This window comes from Mirounga leonina, unplaced genomic scaffold (genome assembly GCF_011800145.1).
Source record: "Mirounga leonina isolate KUSES-001 unplaced genomic scaffold, KU_Mleo_1.0 Mir_126, whole genome shotgun sequence".
Classification (NCBI taxonomy): domain Eukaryota; kingdom Metazoa; phylum Chordata; class Mammalia; order Carnivora; family Phocidae; genus Mirounga; species Mirounga leonina.
Window position 1 is genome coordinate 17,766,410 of NW_023270314.1, and position 27,432 is coordinate 17,793,841.

The 27,432-nt window shown below is 37.4% G+C and overlaps 1 protein-coding gene across 1 annotated transcript in view; it reads left to right on the forward strand.

The window, feature by feature from the left end:
* Positions 1-27,432, forward strand: part of TAFA2 (TAFA chemokine like family member 2) — a 451,862-nt gene that overhangs the window by 281,450 nt on the left and 142,980 nt on the right. The window contains exon 2 of the mRNA XM_035002254.1: positions 23,529-23,635. Coding sequence (XP_034858145.1) covers positions 23,530-23,635 — 106 coding nt within the window. The 5' untranslated portion in view covers position 23,529. The remainder of the gene's footprint in view (positions 1-23,528; positions 23,636-27,432) is intronic.

The following is a 27,432-nucleotide window of genomic DNA, read 5'->3' on the forward strand; positions in this document are numbered from 1 at the left end:
ATCTATCTATCTATCTATCTATCTATCTATCTATCTATCTATCTATCCATCCATCCATCCATCCATCCATCCATCCATCCCATAAACTATAGGGATATATTTTAGTATAACTGTGTTCCATGCAATGTTTGAGAGATGCTTATACTAATAAATTATTATACTAAAAAATTATTCATTGTATCTGAAACTCAAATTTAACTAGTGTTCTATATTTTATCTCTAATGCTATGCTGGGTGAGCTTATCTGGTTACTTGGTGTTAAATAGGATCTGTATGCCCCAGAATTTACCTTTCCCTAAGCTCCAGTTTTGTGCTCTCAATTTCATCAATAACATCTTGGATATCTGTCATCTCAATATGTCCAAAAGAGAATTATTCATTTCTACCCCCTCTCCATCTTACTAATGACACTGATATCCTTTTTAACATCCTCTCATCAAACCTTTGAATAATTCCCAAGATTTATATATCCAAAACAGCTATATGTACTTTTGTTTATCTTCACTGATACTTTCTTAGGTCAAGCCATCATGATAACTTGCCTAGACCATGCCCTAGGTTCCTAACTCTTTCTTCTGCTTCTACTACATCTACTGCCTACAACTCTTATTTTTTTCTTTTTTTTTAAGAGAGGGAGAGAGAGAAAGAGAGAGAGATAGAGGGAGGGAGGGGAGGGAGAGAGGGAGACAGAGAATCTTAAGTGGAGCCCAACATGGGACTCAGTCTCACGACCCTGAGATCATGACCTGAGTCAAAATCAAGAGTCGGATGTTTAACTGACTGAGCAACCCAGGTACCCCTACCTCTGACAGCTCTTTATCCATGCAAAATGCTTTTTATTTTTTATTTTTTTATTTTTTTATTTTATTATGTTAATCACCATACATTACATCATTAGTTTTTGATGTAGTGTTCCATGATTCATTGTTTGCGTATAACACCCAGTGCTCCATTCAGTATGTGCCCTCTTTAATACCCATCACCAGGCTAACCCATCCCCCCACCCCCTCCCCTCTAGAACCCTCAGCTTGTTTCTCAGAGTCCATAGTCTCTCATGGTTCATCTCCCCCTCCAATTTCCCCCCCTTCATTTTTCCCTTCCTACTATCTTCTTCTTTTTTTTAACATATAATGTATTATTTGTTTCAGAGGTACAGGTCTGTGATTCATCAGTCTTACACAATTCACAGCACTCACCATAGCACATACCCTCCCCAATGTCTATCACCCAGCCACCCCATGCCTCCCAACCCCCCACCACTCCAGCAACCCTGTTTGTTTCCTGAGATTAAGAATTCCTCATATCAGTGAGATCATATGATACATGTCTTTCTCTGATTGACTTATTTCGCTCAACATAATACTCTCCAGTTCCATCCACGTTGCTGCAAATGGCAAGATTTCATTCCTTTTGATGGCTGCATAATATTCCATTGTGTACACACACACACACACACACATATACATATACCACATCTTCTTTATCCATTCATCTGTTGATGGACATCTTGACTCTTTCCATAGAGTTTATAGCAGTAATGTCCACAATAGCCAAACATGCAAAAATGCTTTTTGAAGTGATCCCTAAAAAATGTCAATCAGATCATGTCACTTGCCCTGTTGTTTAAAAGCACCTACTTCCACTTGACAATGACTTCTTACTTCACTTTGAATAAACCCAAATTCTTTATCATAGCCAGCAAGGCCTCCATGATCTGATGGTTGCTGGTACCATTTTTTTTGACTCATGCTAACCTCCTCCAGCCACACTGCCTTTGCTCTACTTCACTATTTGTGTTTCTTTATTTTTCCCAGAATATACTTCCTCCTCTTTTTTTCTCATGGCTGGTTCCTTTGGCTAATATCATCACTAATATCTTTGTCACTATCTTACCTAATATTGCTTTATAACCTCCACCCCTCCATCACTAATTATCACATGACTCTGTCTTCTTTTTTCCATTGATCAATACTTGAAACTGTCATGTTGGTTTATTTAGGTATTCATTCATTTTCTCTCTCCTGGAACATAAATTCCATGAGGAGAAGGACCTTGGGGTTTTTTTGTTGTTGTTGATTATTTTATCTACAGTTTCCATGGTAGAACATAATAGGTACTCAATAAGTATTCATTGACATTTTAATTAGTGGTTTTCTGCACTAAATGTGAGCCACAATATATCATGAAAATTCCAGCATATTCCCCTTCCATGGGTTTGAAGATAGGTGTAGAATAAAAATATTTCCCCTGTATTTTTCCCCTCACTGGCACTTATACTATGATGTTGAATTGGATATGCTGGTGAAAAAAAACAGCAATCAGCACCAGTGAAAACACTGAAAATGGTTTCATCTGCTGGTATGAGCTGGTTCTGTCCCTGGGGAGAAGCCTGACATATTACAGCCAGTCAGGATCTTGCAATGTATTGTCTTTCAAAGTCAAATTTCAGCCTGTCAAGAGGTGGAGAAAATGATTTGTGACCTGAAGAGATGGTAGATTAATATTTTTGAAAAGCTGTGCACTAAACCCCCCGGAGCTACCTGTTTGTTCCACTATTAAGACCTTCCTCCCTCTGGTATAGGAAATGCTGTGCACGGAACAGCATCTTTGTTTTGTATATAAACACTTCCCCTGCCCCAAGATGGGGTTTCCCAGTGAGGTGTAACATTCATTAGCCCCTTTTGGACAATGCGGTTGCTGAAACAGACTCATGTCTGTCTCACAGCTTCATTTCAGAGTCAGACTGCACTGGATGTCTGGGAGGAAGCTGTGATGTATGAAGCAGAAAGAAGATTGATTTTCTACAAGGTACCTTGTACCTGGAGTAATGAGAATGGCAAATTACTTGCTCACTGAGCAAACATGACAGGAATGTCATAGAGCGAATTTATATTTATGCAAACACATTAGGGTCACATAGGTGGGAATTCCACAAAGTGACCTTATCTCTGGAAGATATCCCTCAAAATCACCACCTTACACGGGGAAGTCTCTGCTCAGCAAAACCTGAGTAATGGCTGCTTAAAAAACAAATACTTCTAATGAATAATGTAATGCTCATGGTACAGTAAGAAATAGGATAAATTGTGGTGCCATTTTAAAATGAGAGTCTTCAACTCACAGGCTATTTCTGGTGTTCATCTTGGATTTTGTGGCAGTGGGACATAAAATATCTACTTTAATAAAGTCAAAGAAATGGAGTGATTTATCCTCATCATTGTGGGCCTTTAGAACCTCTCCTTTGGTAATGGAAAAAAATCATTCGTTGATGGGGAAGCAGATAATTTTTCTATGTTTAGGCACTCCAATGCATAGAGAGCACAGAGCTTCTGAGAACATTGGAGGCAGACAAAAAAAATTTAAAAAGTCTTTAAGTGACAGAAGGAAATGGTGGTAATTCTCATTTTTAAACATTTCAAGATTTCCAACCTATGGGTTTACACAATCCACTTTAAGAAGCATTGCTAATGCTTTTAGCTGTAAATTATTAAAAGACCATTAAAATGACAATAATTTTGTTAGTGAATTTAAAAGTCTGCTGATTTTAGCAAGTAGTCCTGGGTTTGTAATAATTTTTTCTTGTTTGATATTCATTTGTTGATCATTATTTTCTGAGACCCTGGTTTGTGTCTGGGGCTAGGTTAAACGTAAGGCACAGAAAGATCAAAGGCATCATCTGGCTTATCAAGCAGCATGTTTCCAGGATCTCAGGTTGTAATATAAAATAAATCTAGAGAAAATGAACATTGGTAAGCCTAATTGTGCCTACTGCATCCCGGGGAACAGGGTGGAACACAACATTCTAAGAGAAGTGTTACTTATCTGCTTTTGCCCCCTCTGGTCTCCAGAGTAGTGACTGGAATATTCCATGGGGTCCAGTTGGTCTAAGTGTTCAGAAACAACAAATGGTGACATCCTTTAACTTGGTACCTTATGGCACAACAGAATGCGTGTGTTTTTTATGTGCCACGTACCATCCTAAATGTTTCATTTGTGTGAGCCGTTGATGCTGCTCCTACTAGGTTGCCAATGAGGCCAGGAGAGCATGAGATGAAGTAACTTTGCCAAGGTCACAGAGGCAGTTAGCGGTCAAGGCCGACCTGCTGTAAACACCTGTGCTGTACAGCATCCCATGACCCCAGGGAAGTGTAACCTCCTGAATCTACATTTTGGAATAAGAAATATATTCTAAAATTTACCACATGACTAAGACATGTTTACATCCATAACTGAATCTACATTTTAGAATAAGAAATATACTCTGAAATTTACCATATGGCTAAGACATGTTTATGTGCAACTCCACGTGGTACAGACTGGAACTTGGTGTTCATTTCTAGGACATAGTCACTAAGAATCTGGTAATACACCTTGGCCCACTGCAAAATTCTTTTCCTTTCAGTTCTTTTGATCCTCCTTTGTGTTCAGGCTATTCTTGCCTCATGCCACTGTGCATTGGATTGCTGCATTCTTGCTTAGGGCCCCTCATTTTTATTCTAAGAGTCCTTTTATCCACTTGATCTTTTAAAGTACAGTCTCTCACTGAATTTCTAAAAAGATTGCATCCTTTAAAAGCCTTGAAAAATGCGAGTTGTTATATATACTTGTTATGCTAACTTTGCCTGCTTTGTTTGTAGGAGGATGTGGCAGTGATTGCTTCCTTCTGATTTGGGTGATCTTTTCCATGGGGTGTGTTCTTTAGGCTGCAATTAATATTGCAGTTTACTTTTGGTGGGAAGAGTCCTGATTAGAGCCAGAGCTCATGGCATACTGCCCGTTTGTCAGAAACATGGATACCTCCTGGCTTTAATGGCTTAGGGACATTCTGGTTCCATCATTTCTTCTCCCTGCCTATTGTGTGGGCTACACTAATAATGAAGAGCAGCTAACACTTCAGTGTTTTCTGTATGTCAGGTGCCAGTCTAAGTGCTTTATGTGTCTTAACTAATTTAATAATAAGACTAACCCTATTAAGTGACAAGAATTATGTTCCACATTTAACAGATAAAGGGCTTTCACACAGGTAGGAAGCTGCCAAGCTAGACCTAGTACTCCAAACCTCCCTGCTGAACAGTGACTGATATAGGAGGCAAATCCAGCTTGTCCTGGAGAGGGTCAGAGATGCCTTCTTGGAAGAGTTAATAGCTGATTTCAACATGGCACTGATCTTTTCATTTGGTCTTCTCTGTACCTCTTCTAATTGTTATCTGGGGGGGGCTGCCATATCTAACAAATATTTACTTGTTGAGCCTGTATTGTGAGTGAGGCCCTACTGTAAACACCCTATATGTGTTAACACATCCAATCCTCACAAGTTTTTAAGAAAGACATCATTATTTCCTCTCATTTCATAGTTGAAGAAATGAAAGCTCTTGCTAATTCTGTCCACTGACCCAGTTGGTCAATCGAACTCTGGTTCGATTCCAGGAAGTGGCTCCTCAGTTACAAACCCACTATTCAGTATAGCCATTATAATGTCGATGTCAAATAAGGTAGTCATCATTATAGCTGAATAATGCCCCAAAGCTTACCAGTTCATGAGTCATACTATTTTATTCTTTGATATTTTTAATGTCTTATGAGAGCTAACAAAGTTAAGAACCAACCTTTTCTTCTTATGTACATCTCTCTCAATTAGATTATAAACCCTGAGTGATAAATATCAGCAAGTTGACACAGATGAGGACAGTTGGAGTCCAGAACTAGATCTTGCCACTATGAGAACCTGATAATGGAATCTGGTCTAGCTTGGGTCTCAAGGGATGGTCCATTCTGGTAAGCAAAGCATGGTATCTAAGTGATAAGGCAAGGGCAATGAAGCCCAAGAAATCTTAGGGAGGGCTGGAGGGTATAAGCAGACAAATCAGTGTCAGGGAAGACTATCAGGAGGGAGCAAAGACTAGGGCTGAATTTCAGGGATAGCACTCCAGGTAGTTAGCAAGAGTAAAGTGAGATCTTATATGGGTAACTGAGAGAAGAAGTCAGGCCTGGGAAAATGGTAGAAGTTCAGTTTCTAGAGCTGCAGCACTATGAGATAGCCAGAATGACCAATGTGATATGAATCCCATGGTGTTGGGTCATATCTTCTTAAATTTCTTATTCCAGATGCCAGGGCTGATCCTAATTACTGGAGGAAGGTCTGAGCCTAAAGGAGAGGGGAGACAGGTTCTGGCTTTGGAAAAATGCTTTCTCGTATATCAAAGGAAGGCCTTATCCATATCCTCTCTCAAATGTTAACCAATTATTTGTCATAACTATAAGGGTTATTTCTAGATTTAGGTGCATTCCATTGGTTGTACTTACTAGGTTCCTTCCTGATTGGTTCTTGAGAAAGAGTGAAAACAGTATTTATAGACATATTGTCTTCCTTCCAGAGGAATAAACATTCTGAAAGAAGAGAAGTATCCTTTATATCAATATGTTATCCTTTGGCAGAAGGTGGGAATTAATCCTGTTTAGGCATGGCATAACGTCAGTGGTCAACTCACTGGCCAAGTCACTGGCATGGATGGAGGACAAGAGTGATGTCTATAAACCCAAATAGCAGAGATTGAAAATTGTTGCTCTTTATTATTAGAGACCATTGTGTAGTTGTCAGCATATAATCTCCTTAAATACATTTTAATATAGTGATCAGTTTTTATTCTTCATAACTTAAAATGGAAATAGTTAATCCAGAATAAGGTGAACAGTGAGGGTGAAGTGGGTGGAGGATACATGCTCCCCACATAATCCACAAATTGGGACATGTTCCCCAGTAGGTGAACACTTAATTGTTTTATCTTCATTTGATGTTTGTACAGTGTGGTGTCAGCAGATGGTATCAGGGGTTATGTGAATGTGATTATTGTTATACAGTTCTTGGTACAGACTTAAAGAAGAGGAGGAAAGGAGCGGTACTGCCCTTCACTCTGGCATCATGTCATTGTTCCTCCTTTGTGCAAACTGGCACTAAGGTGAAAGCCAGGAACTCTTTCTAAACTCTTCGTCCGGTGCGTAATATGTCCACTACCATTGCTTTAGGGACAAGGACCTTGCAGTCTGAGGACCTGGATATGGGTCCTAAAGCTATCCCTTCTGGGTATGTCACGATTGAGAGAGTCACTCCACCTTTCTTGGTTTTCTTATTTTTGAAATAGATTGTTTGAGATTTAGCTCTTATTACTGCTCCATTCCATAGACTCTGGGGTGAAGCCAAATGAGACTGCTTGCCTTACCTACTCCTTACATGTTTCCAGTTCCATGTCTTTCTCCAGACTGTTCCCTTGACTTGACATGCCGTTCTTATCTCTGCTTATTAAACTCTTACCCATCCTTCAAGGTTTAGTCCAATTATTTCCTACTTCAGAGCCAGGTTTAACACATATTGAGGATGTTCTAGTGTCAGAAGGAGGGAGGGCATCGTCTAATGTAATTACCAAAATCGTGGAGTAACTGATATTCAGATAAATCTATTCTATCCTGAGTTTTTTTCAAAAGGATTTGAGAAGGCCAGAAAGTTAGTAATGTTTTATCATTTTATTTTATTTTTTTAGATAGGAAAACTCGGTTGAAATAATTGGCTTCAGTTCATATACCAGACTTGGATGAAGACAATCAGGATCCAACTCAGAATTTTGGCTACTGGTCTGGCACTTTGTCCTATTTGTCAACATTTTCTGAAGGTATCTTTGACCCCTAAGTTGGGTGTACCTCTCTAAACCATTATAATCCTTCATTTAAAACTCCATGCATCATTCTCTACTTACACGACCTTACAAATTATTTCTCCTCTATTATGAGTCTTTGAAGGATGGAAGGCACTGGGGCTTGCTGATCTTGGTATCACTTACAATGCCCCCTATAGGGCCTTGCATAAAATAAACATTTAATAATAGCTATTTTAGATGAATACAGGGTATTTCCCCAAGCCAAATTTTGAGTAAGCAGCTGCATTTCCCTTAAGTTTGCCTGATAGCAAGTGTGTCTGTGCTGACTGCTTAATAATTACTATGTACTGATGACGCATGCATAGTAAACAGTACTTTGACTATGTGATTTTAGGCTGTGTCTGTTTGAATTTAATTAAGATACACTATTATATTCTTTTCTTTATGAAAATAAATGGAAAACAAGCAATGCTTTATCGTAAACTTATTTATAATCCTTTATTAGCTGAAGGATGAATTATTGTGTTTACTATGTTATTGTCAAACCTTAAATTAAGAATTTACAACTTTAGTCAGAATGTAGGCTCCGTGTGTGCAAAGATCTTGCCTATCATTTTCACAGCTGTATCGCCAGTAGATGTTTTAAAATATTTGTTGAATGGTGGGTGAGGTTGTAGTTTTCAGTGGATGATGAACCTTTTACTCTATGGATAACATGTTTTAGGTTATAAGGCACTTCCACATAGGTTCTTTTTTTTGATCTTCACAGCAACTGAACGAGGTAGTTAAGGCAAATATAATTACCTTCATTTGACAAAAAAGGTCAACTGAGGCTCAAAGAGATTAAATGACTCCAGAAATCATCTACCTAACAGTAGCTGGGGACCAGCGCTTGAATCCAAGTACTCTTACTGCAAATACTGCATTCTTTCTATGTTTTCATGTAGAATAGAATGTTGGCAAGGGTAACCACATTAGATAGCCTTTTAAGGTTTTTTCTGGAAAGTTATATGTAATACATTGAAGTGGCTTTGGCATCTGAAAGATGGTATCACCAAGGACGTAATGTTACTGATTTCGGTGAAAGAGTCTGAATTTGAGGTAGTTCTGAATTGTCCTTTGAGCCTTAGCCTAGAAAGGAAACTAAGTACAGACACTTTATTTTCCATTTACTTCCTTGGCCTCTATTTTCCAGCTTGTGTGAACTATAAGCTATTTAAAGCTTCACATTTTTACCAAAATCTTCTAAATATCCTTTTGTACTCAGTAGTTTTTGTTCCTACCAGCTGAAAAGAACCAGCTGACTTCTTTGGTATTTTTATACCTTGTGCTTTATTGTTTTCCTCCAGTGTTTTCTACCCGTTGCCAAAGTGCAGATGCTGTGATTGCTACTTCTAGCTCAAGACATCTGCTTTTCAGTAGGTCCTTTTCTTTCTTTCATTCCCAATTACAATCTTTATGTGCCACTGCTAAAGTATAGAGTCAGATCTTGTCCTTGCTTGAATGAATACTCTGTTCTTAGCCTCTGGATTCTTGCATGGAAAGAAAACTGAGTTTTAAGATGTGTTCCAAATGAAACATCTTCAAATCCAAGGACTTTAAAATATTCCTATAAGCTCAGTTGTTTGATAAAAAAGTATTCATTTGAAATCTGTAAGTCTAGGCACAATTTTAAATTGGGGATAAATAAGAAGTACAGGGAAAGTAACTAATTGGTTTAAGGTTATTTTTGTCTTTATATGCTCCCTTCCTGTTTTGTTTTTTCTGATCCAAGTCAAACAAAATTTATATAGCATATGACTAGAAAGTGCTTTCTGTTCTATAACCTACCCAGAAAAATGATGGCTTAGATCAGAAGCTACATGCGGGCTGCTCAAGGGCTGTATTTGGCATGTAGAGTGTTCTTAAAGTGGAATTAATTGAGATCATTTAAAAATTGAGGGATTTCATATATGGTTCTGGATTTCTGGATCTTCATAAGAAATGGGAGGGTATGACAGAACAAAGCTTACATTTCCATGTATCACCAATGGACAGGAGATGGTTTCTGGAGGTGAATTAGATGGTGAGATTTATCCGTCATTTCACTTCTTTACTGCTCCTACTGGCCCCATCATAGATCTATATACAGCTTTCTTTTTCCTTCCTTCCTTCCTTCCTTCCTTCCTTCCTTCCTTCCTTCCTTCCTTCCTTCCTTCCTCCCTCCCTCCCTCCCTCCCTCCCTTCCTTCCTTCCTTTTCTCTCACCCTCCCTCCCTTCCTCCCTTCCTTCTTCCCTCCCTCCCTCCCTCCCTTCCTTCCTTTTCTCTCACCCTTCCTCCCCTCCACCCCCACAGGCCCTCTCTCCTTCCACCCAGTATTATTTTGGCAAATAGTTCACTAAATATTTCCAGACATGGATAATTTGCATCTTTTTGAGGATTAAAAAAAAATTTATGGTCAGGGTACCTTTTTTAGAAGCCTAAAAAAGAAATATAGTGGGACTTAGTTTAAAGTGTTCTATTTTAAAGCATGGAAAATATGACATTAATATCATTGTTTTCATTGTCATTCTTTTAATGGAAACAATTTTGGACCTGGAAGACCTGGTTTTGAGTTTTGGCTCGGCTACCTACTAACTTTGACCTTGAACAAGTCATTTAACTTCTCTGAGTTTGTTTCCTCATCTCTGCCAGGTAATTATTTCTGCCATGCTCATGGTCATGTGTATCAAATGTGATCATGGATGTGAAAGTTCTTAGTACACCATATAGCACTATGCAAAGGTGAGATATTTTATGGGGAAGCAGAGCTAGCATATGGTTTCTCAAAACTTGGAATCTAGTGTTAGAGACAGGACTTACATACAGGATAAAATAACAATTGAAAGTATCCTAGTGACTACAAGAGATGGAGGTATTTAATGTTATCAGACATGAGAAAAAGTGCATGATCATGTCGGCTAACCAAACTCAAAATTAAAAGGATATGTATAGTATTTCTTCCATTTATTAATTTATTTATGCCATAAATACTTATTCTGTACCAACTCTGTGACCAGAAGCATCATAAGTGCTGGGGATAAAATAGTGAAATAGAAAGCCTAGATTCCTGCTCTAGAATTTGTGTTCTAGTAGGGGGAGAGAGGAAAAATAAAAAGGAAATAGATAAGCATTATGATTTCAAATACTGTTAAGTGCCATGAAGAAAATAAATGTAGATATATACTAGAGCTGATGAGGAGAATTATTCCCATTATGACTCTTGCTATATTATCATTTCTCTTTATTTTTACTGTGATTAGACAAACATAACTTGATTTTTATTTTAATCATTTTAACTGTACAATTAAGTAGAATTAAGTACATTCACAACGGTGTACAACTATGACCATTATCCATTTCTAGGACTTTTTCATCATCCCAAACAGAAACTCTATATCCATTAAACAATAACTCTCTATTTCTCCCTCCACCTCTGATCCTGGAAACCTCTCTTCTACTCTCTGTCTTTTTGATTTGGCCTATTCTAGATATCTCACATTAGTGGAATAATATTTGTACCTCAGCATCTGGCTTATTCTACTTAGCATGTTTTTAAGGTTCATCCATGTTGTAGTATGTATCAGAATTCCATTCCTTTTTAAGGATGGATAATAGTCCACTGAATATACACACCACAATGTTCATCCTTTGACAAAAGTACCTATTTTAACATGATTTGATTATGGGTCTAATTTGCAGAATACTTTACAAAGCACTTTAATGTCCACTGTACATGGCAAGAAGAGTGTTACTTTAGGGATTACTGGTTAAATTGTTGTAAAATCATAGTGGTTTCTGGCACATTTGGTTTGTGTAATATTCTATCTGATGTGTCTTGAATTCTGGTTCCCAAAAATGAAGTGAGGGTATGTACACTGGGAGAAAGTTAGGTCAGTAGTTTTCAGCAGGTATGAAATGACAATGGCTGTAGTTCAGACCAGTCTTACTCCCCTAATGTAGGACTTTACTTGGTGTTTTTGGAGCATTTTTTCAAAATAGATTTGGGTAATAGGCTTCTACCACCACCTTGGGACATAATTTGACAATCTAATAAGTCTCACTGTTGGGAGAATTTCTCAAGATGAACATATAACCCCCTACTTCTGCTTTGCAGTGTGATTGCATCCTGCTGGAAACATACTGCTCTGCGACTGAGAAAACCAAATTCATCCAAAAGGAAAATGTTAGGGATAGATAGAAACAGTTGTTGTCGGATAAAGTAGAGTTAGGGCATGTTAAATGATTGATGTTATTCAGAAAAGGAAGTCCCAGATATTGGGAAGGGTAAAAACATATGACTTAAGAAGGGGCTGAAAGCTTGTTGCAAAGGGAACAAACCAGAAAGCAATACATTATAGAGCTTATTGTGTAGACAGAAGTTTATAGAACACAGTGGTTGCTGCTTTGATTCTTAATCAGTTGAGTTCACAGCTATTTAAACTATTAACTGAAAGCTGGGCATAGTACTTTGCTATATTAAAATCTGATAATGTTCCACTCTTCCCTCAGAAGGAGCTCATTAAGATATATGAAGTTATATACAAATATTGAACACAAACAAGGGGTGTATATAAAATGCAGTTAGAAAAATGCATGCATCCCAGTGTCACCATCTTTTTTATCATACATTGTGAAGTTGATGTGCTTGGAGTTTATATAAATCCTTGTCCAAAAATCTTGGCTAAAGAATTATTCTTAGAACAAAGTGTGGATTCTGGTGAACTCTTGATTAAACAGACTTTTCTTGGACCTCCTGCTGTTGATTTCTTTTGAGGACGTAGAGGGGCATGCCTTTCAACACATAGCTGTTACTATCTCTTTCATGTTTTGTTTGCTTTTATAATTTTTGATGATAAGGTTGAAATGCGTTAATATTGGTGTTCTTGAGGGGATGGTTATATGAGGGGAGGCCTTCACGGATACAACTTTAGCCTTTCAGTTCACTTACTTCACAGAAGGTTTTATGTTGAGGGGAAGGTCTGTGTTGTAATGGCTTTTTGGTAAAGGTGTGTTATTCTTCTGAATGTGAGAATATGTGTCCTTCTTGGACCACAAACTTCATCCTAACAAGAAACCCTTGGGATGCCTTAGTCGCTCAGTCGGTTAAGTGTCTGCATTCTGCTCAGGTCATGATCCCAGCATCCTGTGATGGAGACCAGCATTGGGCTCCTTGCTCAGGGGGAGTCTGCTTCTCCCTCTGCCTCTGCTGCTCCCCCTGCTTGTGCTTGTGTTCTCTCTCTCTCTTTCTGTCTCTCTGACAAATAAATAAATAAAATCTTAAAAAAAATCCTTTAAAGATTAATTTTTTTCATTATTCTCGTTCTTTCACTCTTTTGCTAGCATAAGGGAGAAGGAGCTGAAGCGGAGTAGATTTCTTCTGTGACCTAATTTCCCAAGAGAACAAGTCCACTAGAGTAAAAGGAAAAAAGTTCTTAAGTAGTCCCAGGGCTAATAGAGTAGACAAAAAGTTAGAACTGATTTCATGACTGTAAATTATTTGCTTTCTTACTTATACAAGTTTTATTAAATAAGGAAAGGAAATATTTTATTATGAAACCTGTATGTGGACCTTAGATGTATGTGCAGAGCTGGCTCTGTTTTTACCATACATACCCACAAAGTTAAATGGTAGGCCTGTGATTTAGCCACGTATGATTGGAAGGTTTCTTTGTTATTCTATTTAGTGATACTCTACCCAACAATTATGAAATGTAGCCATCTCTATATCATTCAGGAGGGGATGCTTTGTGAGTTGTCTAAATACTGCCTGTCTCCCACAACCTGTTCCTAGCCATCATGTAACATAGTCATTGCACTAAGATGGCGGGAAGAGGCAAATCCAAATTGTCCTTGTTGTTGACATTTTCGCCTGAAGTTTTTATAGGAGAAGAGATTGAATATGAAATGAAGCTTTGTGTTTTCTAGATTTCAATTATCCAGCCTTCTTCTTTATAAACATCATCAATGCACCATCATTTGGTGGTACACATACATTTTAAATTAAATGGTATAAGCTAGGTTTATTTACAATTAAATGGCTTTATTACATTTTAAGTTTCAGCTCAATTACACTCACATTTGCTTATGACTTATTGTTTGACATCGTATATTGCTTGTTACAGGTGGTTCAGTATGAAATCTCACTTATATATAAGTGAGTATATAGTATATAACCATACTGCCTTTTGTTTATTTTTAATTTAGGAAGAACAGATTTGGATCCCAGAAGCAATAGTCCATAATTAAAAAAAATCAATAAACAATGGGTAAGGATAGGGCCACTGAATACAAAACAGAAATTCAGAGAAAGGATGTAGCTTAAGGTTAATATGGTGAAATGCAAAGACCTATGAAATTTAAGTTTGATGGACACACAACCCTCTAACTGTCTAAAGCCACTGAAAAAGGAATAAATGCCTCAACAGGACATGTAAAAATGAAGGACACATCTTTAGTACTGGCCTCTTCATGCCTTGTGGTGCTCATCAGCCAGATATGGAGATCAGTCAACTGGCTTTTTCTTATTTAATGAGTCAATCAAGAAGACTGCTATATTACAGCAAGCATTTACAGATTGCTTACTATGTATCAGGATCTGTGCTTAATGCTTTACATAATGAACTCATTTACCTTCCCAACAGCTCTTTGAGGGAGTTATTATTATTATCTGCATATTTTAGAAGAGGAAATGGAGGCTTTGTGAAATTAAATAGCATGTCTCTAACAGTTGGTAGGTGGCCAAGTCTTGACATCCATGTCTGACTTCAAACATGCTCTTAATTGCCATACTATACTAAATATGCTACATTTTTAACCATATAAACAATTCAGAATTTTCAAAATTGGATAGCAGAACTGCAGCCAAATTGAAGAAATAGTTTTTAGTAATCTCTTCTTAAGTCTGCATGCAGAAAATAGTCAAAAAACAAAGTTCCATTATTTTAGTGTCTACCATCCTCTCTAAAATTCTAAGCTTGTTTTTTCTTTAGACAAGCATGTTTCCACTTAGAAGTCAATGTTAGTTTCTTGCTTAAAATAATATAGTTGAAAACTAGGGTAGAGTCAGCAAATTTGACAACTAACATTATAGGACACCTAGTTAAATGTGAATTTCAGATAAAACTGATTGGGGTTAATTTCCAAAATATACAGAACTTCTGCAGCCATTAGCAGAAAAAAAAAGATTAAAAAATGAGTAGAGGATCTCAGATATTTTTCCAAAGAAGACCTACAAAGGGCCAATAGATATATGAAATGATACTCAACATCAGTCATCATCTGGGAAATGCAAATCAAAACCACAATGAGATACCACCTCCCATATGTTAGAATGGCTATTATAAACAACAACAACAACTAATAATAATAATATGTCTCGGGGAGGATGTGGAGAAATTGGAACACTTGTATATGGTTGGTGGGAATGTAAAATAGTGCAACCACAAAAGAAAACAGTATGGAGGTCCCTCAAAAAGTAAAAAATAGAACTACCAAGAGATTCAGCACTTCTGGAAATATATCCAAAAGAATTGAGATCAGGATCAAAGGAGGTATCTGTACTCCCATGTTCATTACAGAATTATTCACAATAGCCACAATATGAAAACTACCCAGATATCCACTGACAGGTGAATGGATAAAGCAAATGGGGTATACACATACAATGGAATATTATTCAACCATAGGAAGGAAGGAAATCCTACCATTTGCAACAACATGGATGGGCCTGAAAGACATTCTGCTAAGTCAAATAAGTCACACAAAGACAAATATTGCATTATATTTTTATGAGGTATCTAAAATAGTCAGGGGGAGGAGGAAATGGGGGAGTTGTTCAGTGATTATAAAGTTACAGTTAGAGAAGACAAATAAATTCTCGAGATCCGCTGTACAACACAGTGCACATAGTTAACAGTGTGGTGTTGTGCACTTCGAAATTTGTCAAGAGGGTAGATCTCATGTTAACTATTCTTAACACAGACACACACCAGCAAAGGGACACAAAGAAACTTTTGGGGGTGACAGATATGTGTATACCTTGATTATGGTGATGGTATCTTGGGTATTTGCTTGTCCAAATGCATCAAATTGTATACATTAAATATGTGCAGTATTTTTGTATATCATTAGTATTTCAACCTGTAAAAAAAGATAAATTCTAATTTAAATTGGCATTCTATATTTTATCTGACAACTGTAACTAAGGGTCCCAGTCCTGATGTAGCAATTCCATTAGGTCTAATCTCAATAGGCTGGTGTCTGGTAGACGTTGGACACTTAGTTCTGGAAGTGTTAACTCAGCTTTCATCAGACTATGCAGTGTGTATAAATGATAAAAGGTGTACCATGTAAAGACTGGTCGTTTTATTTATAGCTCACAGTAATGAGATACAATAGTATTTCCTTTATCTGGTATCATGGCACTTAGGTGATTAAAAAAAAATTTCCAGATAACCAAGAGCTAACACTTCATTTTAGCCTTTTTCAGTGCACACCTGCCTAAAATGCACCATGTGCTTTTGGGACCCATTACAGAGAGTGTGGGACATTGTTCAACCACTGTCTCACTGAGGACTGAACCAGTGGGCAGATCTGGATTCAAGACTCCATTGCCACTTAGATCTTGTCTTCACATTATTCTTTCAGATTCTAATGTGTAATCTGGGGATATTAATGCATGCAGAGCTTAGTTGAAAAAGTTATCATGAGGATTTAATGATACATTAAAGAAGCCAATATATTCTAAGCCAGTGCATTTAAAACTGTAAAAATATATATAGTAGTATTAGTAACTTCACTTAGCATGCTGTGCTCTACTTATCCCTACGGGCATTTGAAGAGTATTTGTCTTTACCCCTAATGATCCGAGAATGCTGTATATTTATAGATTCGATATCTATTGTCTATTATCCCTGTATCACTGTTCATTTTGCAGAACCATCCGAAATCTCTGTTCATTAGCCCTGCCTCCATATTTAGTCTGTTGCTTAATATTCTCACCTTTTAATTCTGTAGACTTAGGATAAATTCCTAAAAGTAGGTTCACTTCTCACCTATGTTTAAAACATGTGAGCTCTTTTTTTTGTTGCTCAAGGACTTTTTTATTTCCCACTCATTCCTAGTCAGGAAGCTATGTTCCAAATATTAATGATATAATAGCTACAGTTTCCCTGTCTATTCTGGTTTGTGGAAGATGCTTTATGTACATTGTTTTTATTTCTTACAACAGTCCCACCAATATGTAATCGTACCCATGCATTCCATATGTGGGCATTGAGACTCAGAGTTGTTAATAGATAAATGGATTTATTAAGTTTAGTTGTGTGTTAGAGCCAGTATGGCATGCGGGCAGGCATTTCTGACTTCTAAGCCCATGCTCTAAGAGAAGGACCCTAGAAGAAAGAGTAACACCTCTGATTTATCATATACCTTTTATTAAGTTCAAACTCACATGATTTCTTGTTTATTATAGTGATGTTGCTGCTTGGGGAAAAAAAGTGACATCCCTGTTTTATAGATAGAAAAGGAGAGTAAGTGATTCTGTTGTAGTAACAGATGCAAAGCAGTGCAGGTGTCTCAGGGGTTGATTTATTTTGTCTTATAGCATTTTTGTCTGTTTGGGTTATTAGAGCTTGGAGCCTAATCATTTAAATGATAATACATTTCTGTTTTTCTATCATTATGGTCTATAGATGGCAAAGGCATTTTTTAAAAAAATAAACACTTTGGCTCTACATTGCTAGGCATAAAGCAGAAGTACCTCCTGGGTTTTTATACCCACCAAAGTTGCAGTATTATGGCAAAAGGAATGTAAATATAAAATTGGGTGGAGGAAGAAGGCAGTTGTGGTTCTTAAATGAAGCTTGTATTTACTATCAGGCAAGCCTTAGTAAGAAACCACTGGAGCTTTTTTTGGCTAAATCTCCAGGGTTGACTTAACTGGATAAAATTCCAAATGTAGATTCATCGTGAAACACTGATGTATCCAATAAAATGAAAAATTTAAAGCAATTCTTTTAATTCAGAAAGAGTTGAGAGACTGATTAAGATTCCAAAATCTTTGCTTTGAAGTTACCTAAGGACATAGAAGCTAACCATATGACTGGCATATGAAAATGCAGTTCTCTAAACTTGTGATCATAATTTACAAGATTGGAAGTCCAGATTCTAGTTGGTCAGCAGGGAGATTTTAATTTAAACATACTTGGTAAGTGTGGCATAAGTACTGTATTGTGATGATGCTGGATATAAGACAGAACATGAAAACAAAGTGGGAATAATGAAAATGTCTAGAATCAACCACCGCAGTTTCTGGATGATATAACTCATAGTGTAGGATTATTGATAGAGATACATGATTGTCTCTTAAATTTGTTACTATACATTCTTATATATGCAAAATACTTTAATCTTTAATCTCAGTGTTGATATTACTGTCTACCCTAAATATAATTTGCTATTTCAGTAAATAATTTGGATATACTAGATAGAGTCATAGTATTTGTCATAAAATGCTAGTCAGGTTTGACATGATTTTTGGATAAAACCAACAATGTTGTGAAAATTGTGGCTCTAGATGTCCTATGTAGTAGGGTTTTTCTAATCACCGGTCAGGAAAAAAAGGCTGTTCCAGATTGGCAGGTGGCAGATTTAATAAACAAGAGAACTTACATATGAGGCTTGTCTTGGGTGGCCACAAGCAGAGTAGATCTCTGCACCCACCTGCCAGACTCTTAAAAGTATATAGAGAGTCCTTAATGGGGTTCAGTCATGTATACCATTCCAGATGACCTCAACAATACCTTACACTCTCAAGAATATGTCCTTGAAACAGCTCCCACTATATAAATGATGGACAGAATGTATATTCCAAGGACAGGGGAGGGGTGAGGGGTCTCCGATTGTCTGGATTCAGCTCATGGGTCATTGATCAGTCACGTCCTCTCAATGACCTCCCCCAACAAAGGAACAGAGGGAAGGCCAGTGTGGCTGCAGTGTAGGGAAGGAAGGGAAGAGGAATGTGAAGTGAGGTCAGAGAGGCCAAGGAGGGAGATGATGTTGAGCTTTCTTTCAAGTAAGAAATTAAGATTTTACTCTTGTTTCAATAGGTAAGTAAATTCTGTGATTCAAAGCAAGGCGTGGGGTGCAGTAATAAAATCTGATTTAATTTTTTTAAAACATTCTGGTCCCTGTGAGGAGAAAATTGTGTTAACAAATTGTAGCATTCCTCCTCAAGGGTAAATTCCCATACTAGATGGGGCTGTTAGTCCATGCCAACACTGGGTTGTTGTAAATATTAGATCAATGTAGAGAAGACTCCTAAAGAGACCTTTATATATATTGTCTGATGTGGCCTTTATTTCCACAGAAGTGTCTTATGCTCAAGGGCTTTGCTCAAGGGTGGTTGGATTCTAGGTTCCAGCTTTTATCTCCATATTTGTATATAAGGCTTCCCCCCAACACCTCCCTTTCCCTCCCATCTTCTCCTCTTTAGATCAGCTAAACTTCATTTCTGTTTTTATGGGGAAATGATTTATCTAGTAGCATAATAGTTTTTCAGTCCTTGTTTATTTACAACTAAATGCACTTTCACATGGGTGGGGAGGCAAAGGGTTTCACAGTCATTCAAAAGACCGAATCTCAGAGAATATGACTGAAACACTGAAAGGGGTGGGAGAAAGTCTGAAGGTTTAATTGTCAGTCTTCTACTTTGACAACTTCTCAACATCCTTCACTGCCAAGGTTACCATTGCTCAATTATCCTGTTTGCCTTTTGCTCCTTGCAAGCTGCGGCTGCTTGAGGAGCAATTTCAAGGTTTCGTCCTCTGTGTGTATTTATCCTTCAGATTCCTGTTTCTTCTTTCCTCAGATTTTGCTGTTAAAAAACTCACATTTTGTCATTTTTACAGATAAATGGGACAATTCCGATAGTGCGTTTGGTCCTTGACTGTGGTAGACATGTTTAAACTGGGGTCTGGTGGTTACACACTGAATGAGAAGGGAATGCCCCCTCCTCTGTGCTCTCATAGGAAGTCAAGAAGAAATGGACATTCAGCTCTTCTCCTTTTTGATAATGTGCTTTTGTTGAAAGCCCTCCTTCACTCCATTACACTTCAGTTTGCTCAAACTTTATCGTTATTTAAAAATTGGTTAGAGTAAAACACATTCCAGATTGGATTCCTCCCTTTTTCTTCTTTTCTAGTGTGCCCTTTCTTGTCTCCCCCTACCCTACCTCTTTATCACATTCTTCTTTTTGTTTGTCTTTTCCTAATTTTATCCTAAAGAAATGAAACATACTTGCTTCCTCCTCGTGTTGACAACTGTACAATATATTTGGCTCTAAGGTACCACCAACATTTAGGAAAGAATCATTTTCCAGTTACTAAGCTGACCCTTGGGTCAGACCCTAGGTATTCACAAATGTATGGAGCACAGTCCCTCTTCAGGAATCTTAGATGACAGTGAAGGATGGAGATAAGTAAATGGAAATTATAGTAGTGTGGCTGGTGTGCATAAAGAAGGGTGCTCAACCTGGTCCTGAACAAATGTTATGGAAGGACTTCTAACCTGCACCCTGAACAATGAATAGAAGTTAGCATTAATGAGAGTGGACTGGGGGATGGAGTGGATAGCTGATATGTTTCAGGTGACATGGAGGTAAAATTTAGAGAGAGGACATTGAGGAAATGTAGTGAAGTTAAAATACAGACCATGAGTATGTGTGGAGAGGGAGATGGGGAAGAAAGGCAGAAAATAAGATTAGAGACAGTCCAAAAAAAAAACCAAAAAAAACGTTTAACTTTGATTCAGGTTTCTTAAAATATCTTTCTGAGGGTTAAGGGTCTTTTCTTTTGAACATAGGGGGGAATCTTGTGAAGGTTTTAATCCTATAAAGGGTGTCTTATAATCATAGTTACATATTTGGCTACACTGTATCCCATTCAGTCAATAGTACTAGGCACTTACTGAGTACTCAATAGCACAAAGGTAGTCATGAGAAAAGGCAGACACAGACCTTGTCTTCAGTTCCAGAGGCTGACAATATTGGCTGTAAGAAGTCCAGCTGAGAGGCTGTGGCCCATGAGAAATTTTGGTGGTCTGAACTGCAGTACTGCAGTAGGGATGAAAATAAGTGTGTATGTTTAAGAGATATTCAGGAAATAGTGCTGACGGAAGATGGTAATTGACTGGAGGGAGTGGGAGAGGGGTGAGAGGGAGAAGGCAGGGGTCTCCACACATTTCCACATGTTGAACTGTATTCCCTTTCCTTTTTTAGTTTGACAGCTTGGTGACTTTGTGGGTGTTTCCATTTCCAGATGTCTAGTTATCAGTTTGACCAGCTGTCAGTTCTGTCATCCCATTTGGTGGGTGCACAGTGGTATGGAAAATACAGTGGGTTGTTGACCTTGTAGCAGAGGCCATTTGCTATGGCAAAGCTATTATCAAGAATTATGCTAAGCAGCTCTTCTTGTCAGATGAGTTTTGCCAAATTGTTCATTCTGCTATATGATATGCAGTACAATAAGTTTGCAGGTATCAAATGTAGAGGGGGAGGCAAGATGGCTAAAAAAATGTTAGAAAAAGTAGACTCTCAGAACAAAACTAGTAGTAAGAGTGCTGAGAGTTAACAAAGGCTACATAACGGGTGATGTAAAATGGGTATTTGATTTTCTGAGAGAGAATACAAAACCAGATTATTTCCCTCAGAGGCTTCCCGAGAACACTAGTATCTGTGTTACTCTGTGGAGAAAGTTTTCTGGAAAATAGGTACACTCAAATATGCCTCTTGTTAGAAGGGGATCTGGTTACGTTTGTTGAAACTAGAGTTATACAAATATATTTGCCCCTCCCCCCCAGGTTGTTCACTAATACTGTATTAACATGCTGTGGAATTGATGCCTCACAGAATGCTCCGAGGAAAATGCTGGACTAACCAAGTAATGACTGTAGTAATGGTTAACGTTCACTGAGTGCTTATCATCCTCTGTGCATAGTGTTAAACTCCTTAAATTGACTATCTCAGTCTTCACACTGACAACACTATCAGGTGTAGATATTATTATCCTCATTTTAGTGACAACAAAAATACTCTAAGTTATGAAGTAATTTGTCAAAGTAATATAGTCGGGAGGCAGGAAACTGGATTTTAAACCAAATAGTCTAATCTAAAAGGTCCAACACTTACCCTTTGTGCAATATCTCAACATGTCATAAGACCAAAGTCCATGGAGGACTTGGTTGCTGTTGGTGTGACTGAAACTCCCTTCAATCATCTCATGAATGGGACTGACCTCTCATGCCCCTCAGGGACCAAAGGAACATCCAAATGACTGGAATGTTCTCTAATGTCATAGTCATTGAGCCCTTATTCATGGCAACCAATAGATCAGGCATTTCACATGCATTATCCCATATTATAGTAGAGGAAACTGAAGTAGAAGATCCAGAAGTCAGTGGAGCCTGGACTCAAATCCAAACAGTCAGACTCAGGAGTTAGTCATGTTCTTAATCATGCAACAATGTCTCCTCAGCACCTGAATTGGTGCACACAGTTTCTCCAGGCCAAGAAATGTTTGCATATATCTGTATTAAAATATATAATTCATTTTTAATACATTTATTCATATGAAAGCCTCCTCTTCAGAACTGTACAAATTATAGCCATCATTGTTACCACTGAATCATATTTTTAGAGATGGAATTTTGGAAGTAACGGTGTGAGGAGAAAGGTAATTTAGAGAATTCAAGAGGAAGAGGAATCAGACTAGGTCAGAAAGCGACCTCGTAAACCTGCCCTAGAGCTAAGGCAAGAGTCTCCAGGTGAAACAAGAATAGAGTTCCGTATAGGATTGGAATCTGAGAAGGCACTAAGTGATGGACATATATTTTATATACCTCAGAAATAAATACAGATGAATTATATTTTATATTAGTTTCACTTACCCCTTAACAAAGTAGTAGTTAATATAAGGAATTTAGAATTAGAGTAAAAATTCAAACCCAGAATTGCCTATCATTAAAGATGACCTTAGGCAAATTTCCAAATTTCATCTTTGAAATGGGGATGGACATATCCCACATTTGTTGTGAAGAACAATATAAACATTGTCACGTAAAGTGCTAGAGAAAGTAGATGCTGAGCTTTTATTATAGGTAGCTATTATTATATTAGAACATTGCTTTCTTGAGTTTTGTGAGTTCAACTTGAAAATGTTCACTTGGTATTTTTCATTCTGTTTTTCCATTTTTCTCCCACTTCTGATAAAGTACAGAGCAGTGGATTCCAATAATATTAAAATACCTGTGTGTCTCCAGTAGTGGAATTGTAAGAAGCAGTTGTACCAGGTGACTTTTTTTTTTTTTTAAAGCACATTAGGAATAATAGATTTGAAATGAGTTTATTCTGGACAGGAATTCATTTAACACATTTTATCTAAACTGTTTACTCTGACCATTTGACTTGGCATTGAAGAAGAAATCTTTTAGAAAAAAAAGAGTAAGATAAGTCACTTATTTAAAGATTATTCAAACAACTATGCCTTGGATTTTGTGAATAAGTTAAATCTGTATTTATATGGAGAAAAATGGTAATGTTTCCCAGTTGATTTAGGCTATTGAGTGAATGAAGACTGACTGAGGTAGGGCCTCTCTTATCTCTTGCATCATATCAAGGCACTTTGTTTGGAATACTTTTATTTTTTCTCTTCGGAATTTATACAGTAAACAGCATTTCAAATACAATAAATTCCATTTTCAGGTGTTCAGGTGTCATGAAAGCTCTAAATGTAGCACAATTATAATGGAAAAGCAGTGATTTCATATACTTAGGATTTTTACTATTTTTATTTTATTTGCAGGATGAGTAAGAGATACTTACAGAAAGCAACAAAAGGAAAGCTGCTAATAATAATATTTATTGTAACCTTGTGGGGGAAAGTGGTATCCAGTGCAAACCATCATAAAGGTAAGCTCTTCTGTTTTTTTTTTTCCCTCAGCTCTCTGTGGAAAGTGACTTCCTTTAACACAGACTCTCATGTTCTATCTTCACTGGTCCGTTAGTTTTACTAGGTATGGGTTCTCCCCTGGTAATTCTCTTTAGGTAAAAATGCAGAGAGTTATCCTTAATATGGCTTTGATGGGGGAAGCATGATTGTTTCCAGGATTACTGCCATTTCTGCAAATAGTGTTCAAAGAGTATAGAATCGTGACTCTGCCTTTCCCCGTCACTTCCATTTTTAAGATATTGATGCTAAAATGTTTGGTTACCATGTAATAAACATGAGTTTCAAATTGCAGTCATCCTGGGAATGAAAGCGTCTTTAATGATCTGTGTCTTAATAATATGTATCTATATAAATTTCTCCTCTGTGCTTTTTGTGGATTGGATTTCTTCATGCCAGAGTATCTCGTTGACCACCTTTTGGACTCTATCCCTAATGTGATATTCAGCAGGCTCAGTTCAGAACAAAGTGAGAATATTTGGTTTATACATATGTGTTAAGCCTGACAGTTCAGCCCTTTCTGTTCTCTTTCCTGAGCCGAAGACTCAGTATGATGAATAATCCAAACGAATTAAAATGGGGCTATTTCTGAACTGTTCTTACCATAATCAAGTATTCATAACCTGAATAGTCAATTTAGATTTTTCTGTGAAATATGATTTTACAATTCAATTTTCAGTCCTCTGTAAAGTCTAGAGATGAGCAACTTTTAAATTTTATTTTTGGGGGAAGAGGGAGTTAAGAGCGCCTTGAATTTTGTAACACTTAAATTAGTTACACATGTGCATTTAATTAGCATTACATAGAACATTAACACCAGGGAGAGGGAAGACATGGTGTGAGGGAGTGATACCTCTGAGGCAAAATCTTTTCCCCTGTGTTTAAAACCAAAAAGAGACATTTTTCAAAATAAGACAATTTTATGAAGAGGCCCTTCGTATTTCATAATCCTATTTTCACCCCACAGTGTGTGTGTGTGCCTGTGTATACATATAATATTAATTATATCATAGGTCTATTTTAGAATGTTCTTCTTTAATACAGCATACTGATCCACAAATCCTCTTTGATAATTGTTATTTGTTCAAAAATAAAAAGATGTCGAGGAGGACATTATTCCCCATGCCTCCAAATTGGCAACAATGGACCAAATCTAAGGACAAAGTAGTGTTAAATACTCACCTTTTAGTAAGACTTGCAAACTACTTGGGCTCAACAAGAGAAGACACACCATCCCTTCTGTGATGGGTGGCCACCCCCATGCCTTTTCCCAGCCTATAAAAGAATTGAGAGAAATGGGGAGTTTTATAGGAATGGTGGGTGTCACTCTGGTGAAGCAAGGGTTCATGGTAAAGATGCTTTCTCAGCTCCAAAGCCAAGTGATATGATCCATGCAAAATGCCCCTTTTGTTTTAAACTATTTTACCTTTAAAATAATAAGTATAATGTATATGTAAGTCATGTCCATAAAATGAATATGTGGTTCATACTCTCACCACCCAATTTAGAAATATAACATTTCTAATACTCTGGTAACTGGCCATGTCTGACACTCTGATTTCATTCCTTTGCCTCTTTCCCCAGACAATCACTACTCTTAAATTTTGTGATTATAATTCTTTGGCATTTATTTCTAATTTCACCATGTATTTATATATATGTAAATACACATATTTATGTATATATTTATATATAAATATGTATATATTTTATATATATAAGGCATATTCCTTAATTATGACTGTTACTGAATTTTCATAATAGTATTACACTGTATTTTTCTGTAATTTGCTACTGTGCCCAACAGGTACTTGGGGTGTTCATTGGGGTTGATGGCATATAGCTAGAGTTTATTCTTTTTTTACTGTTACTCCACATTTTATTGTATGAAGTCACCACAATTAATATATTTATATTCTTGTACATGAACACTTAGTATTTTATATTCCTGCCATTATGAATGGTGCTTCCATAAATATTCTTGCACTTCCCCCCCAGTGCACATGTGCAAGAGTTTCTTGAGAACACAGTCCGAGGAGCAAAATTGCTGGGTCTCGGGGCATGCATATCTTCAGTCTTACCAGATAATGCCAAATGGTTTTCCAAAGTGGTAGTACTAATAAGGTAGTTCAGGGTATTTTCTTACTGTATTTGTAATCTTGCTGTATGTGTAGATCTCTCTCCTTTCTGGGTGATTAGTGCTCAGCATGTCTTATCTCTTTTCTTGATTAGTCTCACCAGAATTGGTCAATTTTATTAGTTTTCTAAGAATCAGCTTTTGCCTTTGTTGATCCTCTCCCTTGTGTCTCTTGTATGTCATTACTTTTGCTCTTATCTTTGTGATTTCATCAGTTGTGTTTGTTTTTGTTTATATAACCAGCACTTAAACTCAGGGTATGCCAGGTATTTGTGGGGAAGTGAAACTTCTTGGATTTCTCAGTGCTCCAAAAAGCCCTAGCCTCCTGAGTCTTTTCACACCTCTAGTTATTTGTGTAGTTAATTGCTTTGATTGAAAGGATGATAAAACTCCTCTTATCTCCTCAAGTGAGCTAAATGTTATAGCTTGGATTAGGTCCCTAGATTAAGTTCTCAAGTGCCAGAAAGATTGGGGCACCACCTGTCCGGGTGTGAAACTCCTGATCTTGGAGACACCTGGGGTTTACCTGGCCCTTAGAAAGATGTATTTACATTCTGAAAGATTCGAGTGAGAACCTAGGATCCTTTCTAACCTATCTCAAAGCAGCAAAAGCTTTTTTTTCCTTTCAGGATGGGAGGAGATGACTGTCTCTCCTATACGTAAGTGGAAAAAAACCCATTCTACTCTGTTACTCACCTGTAGAGTTTTCAGCTACTTATGTAGGACATATGACCTGGCCTTCATCATGAGTAAGGCATAGGGCAAAGCAGGCCAATTTACTTATTTCTTACGAGATAATCACAAAAAATCTCTGATTCAGAGCACCTTGTATAAGCATTCAAGATAAAAGTAATAAAGATGAATATTAAAAACTCAACAGCACTATTCTAAGAGCTTTACAGATTTCAGCTCATTTAATCTTCATAACAGTCTCTAAAGTATGTACTATCGTTAAACCCACTTTGCAGATCAGAAACTACAGCAAGGAAAGGTTAAATAATTTGTCCTTGATCGGCTAGTTAGTAACGAGGAGGCAGGATTCAAATTTAGGCAGTCTTGCTTCATACAACCATGATATACAGCTAGTAGTGAATTTCTCTATTTATTTATTTATTCATTCATTCATTCATTCATTCATTCATTTGACAGAGAAAGACAGCGAGAGAGGGAACACAAGCAGGGGGAGTGGGAGAGGGAGAAGCAGGCTTCCCGCCGAGCAGGGAGCCCGATGCGGGGCTCGATCCCAGGACCCTGGGATCGTGACCTGAGCCGAAGGCAGACGCTTAACGACTGAGCCACCCAGGCGCCCCAGAATTTCTCTTTATACTATTTGTGGTTTAGTTGACTTCCTAAATCTATGGATTGGTGTCTTTCATGAACTTTGAAAAAATTTCAGGTATTATCTCATCAAATATTTCTTCTACACCTTTATCTCTACTATCTAGAACTCTGGTTATGTGGATGTCAGCTTTCTCAGTGTCCTCTGTGCGTTTCAACCATTGTATTTTCTACCTTCAAGTCTCTCAGTGAATTCCGGGATATTTATTCACATCTTCCTACCACACTCGTTCTGTGTTCTCTTCAGTCTAATCTGCCCTTTCATCCATATATTGTGTTTTAATT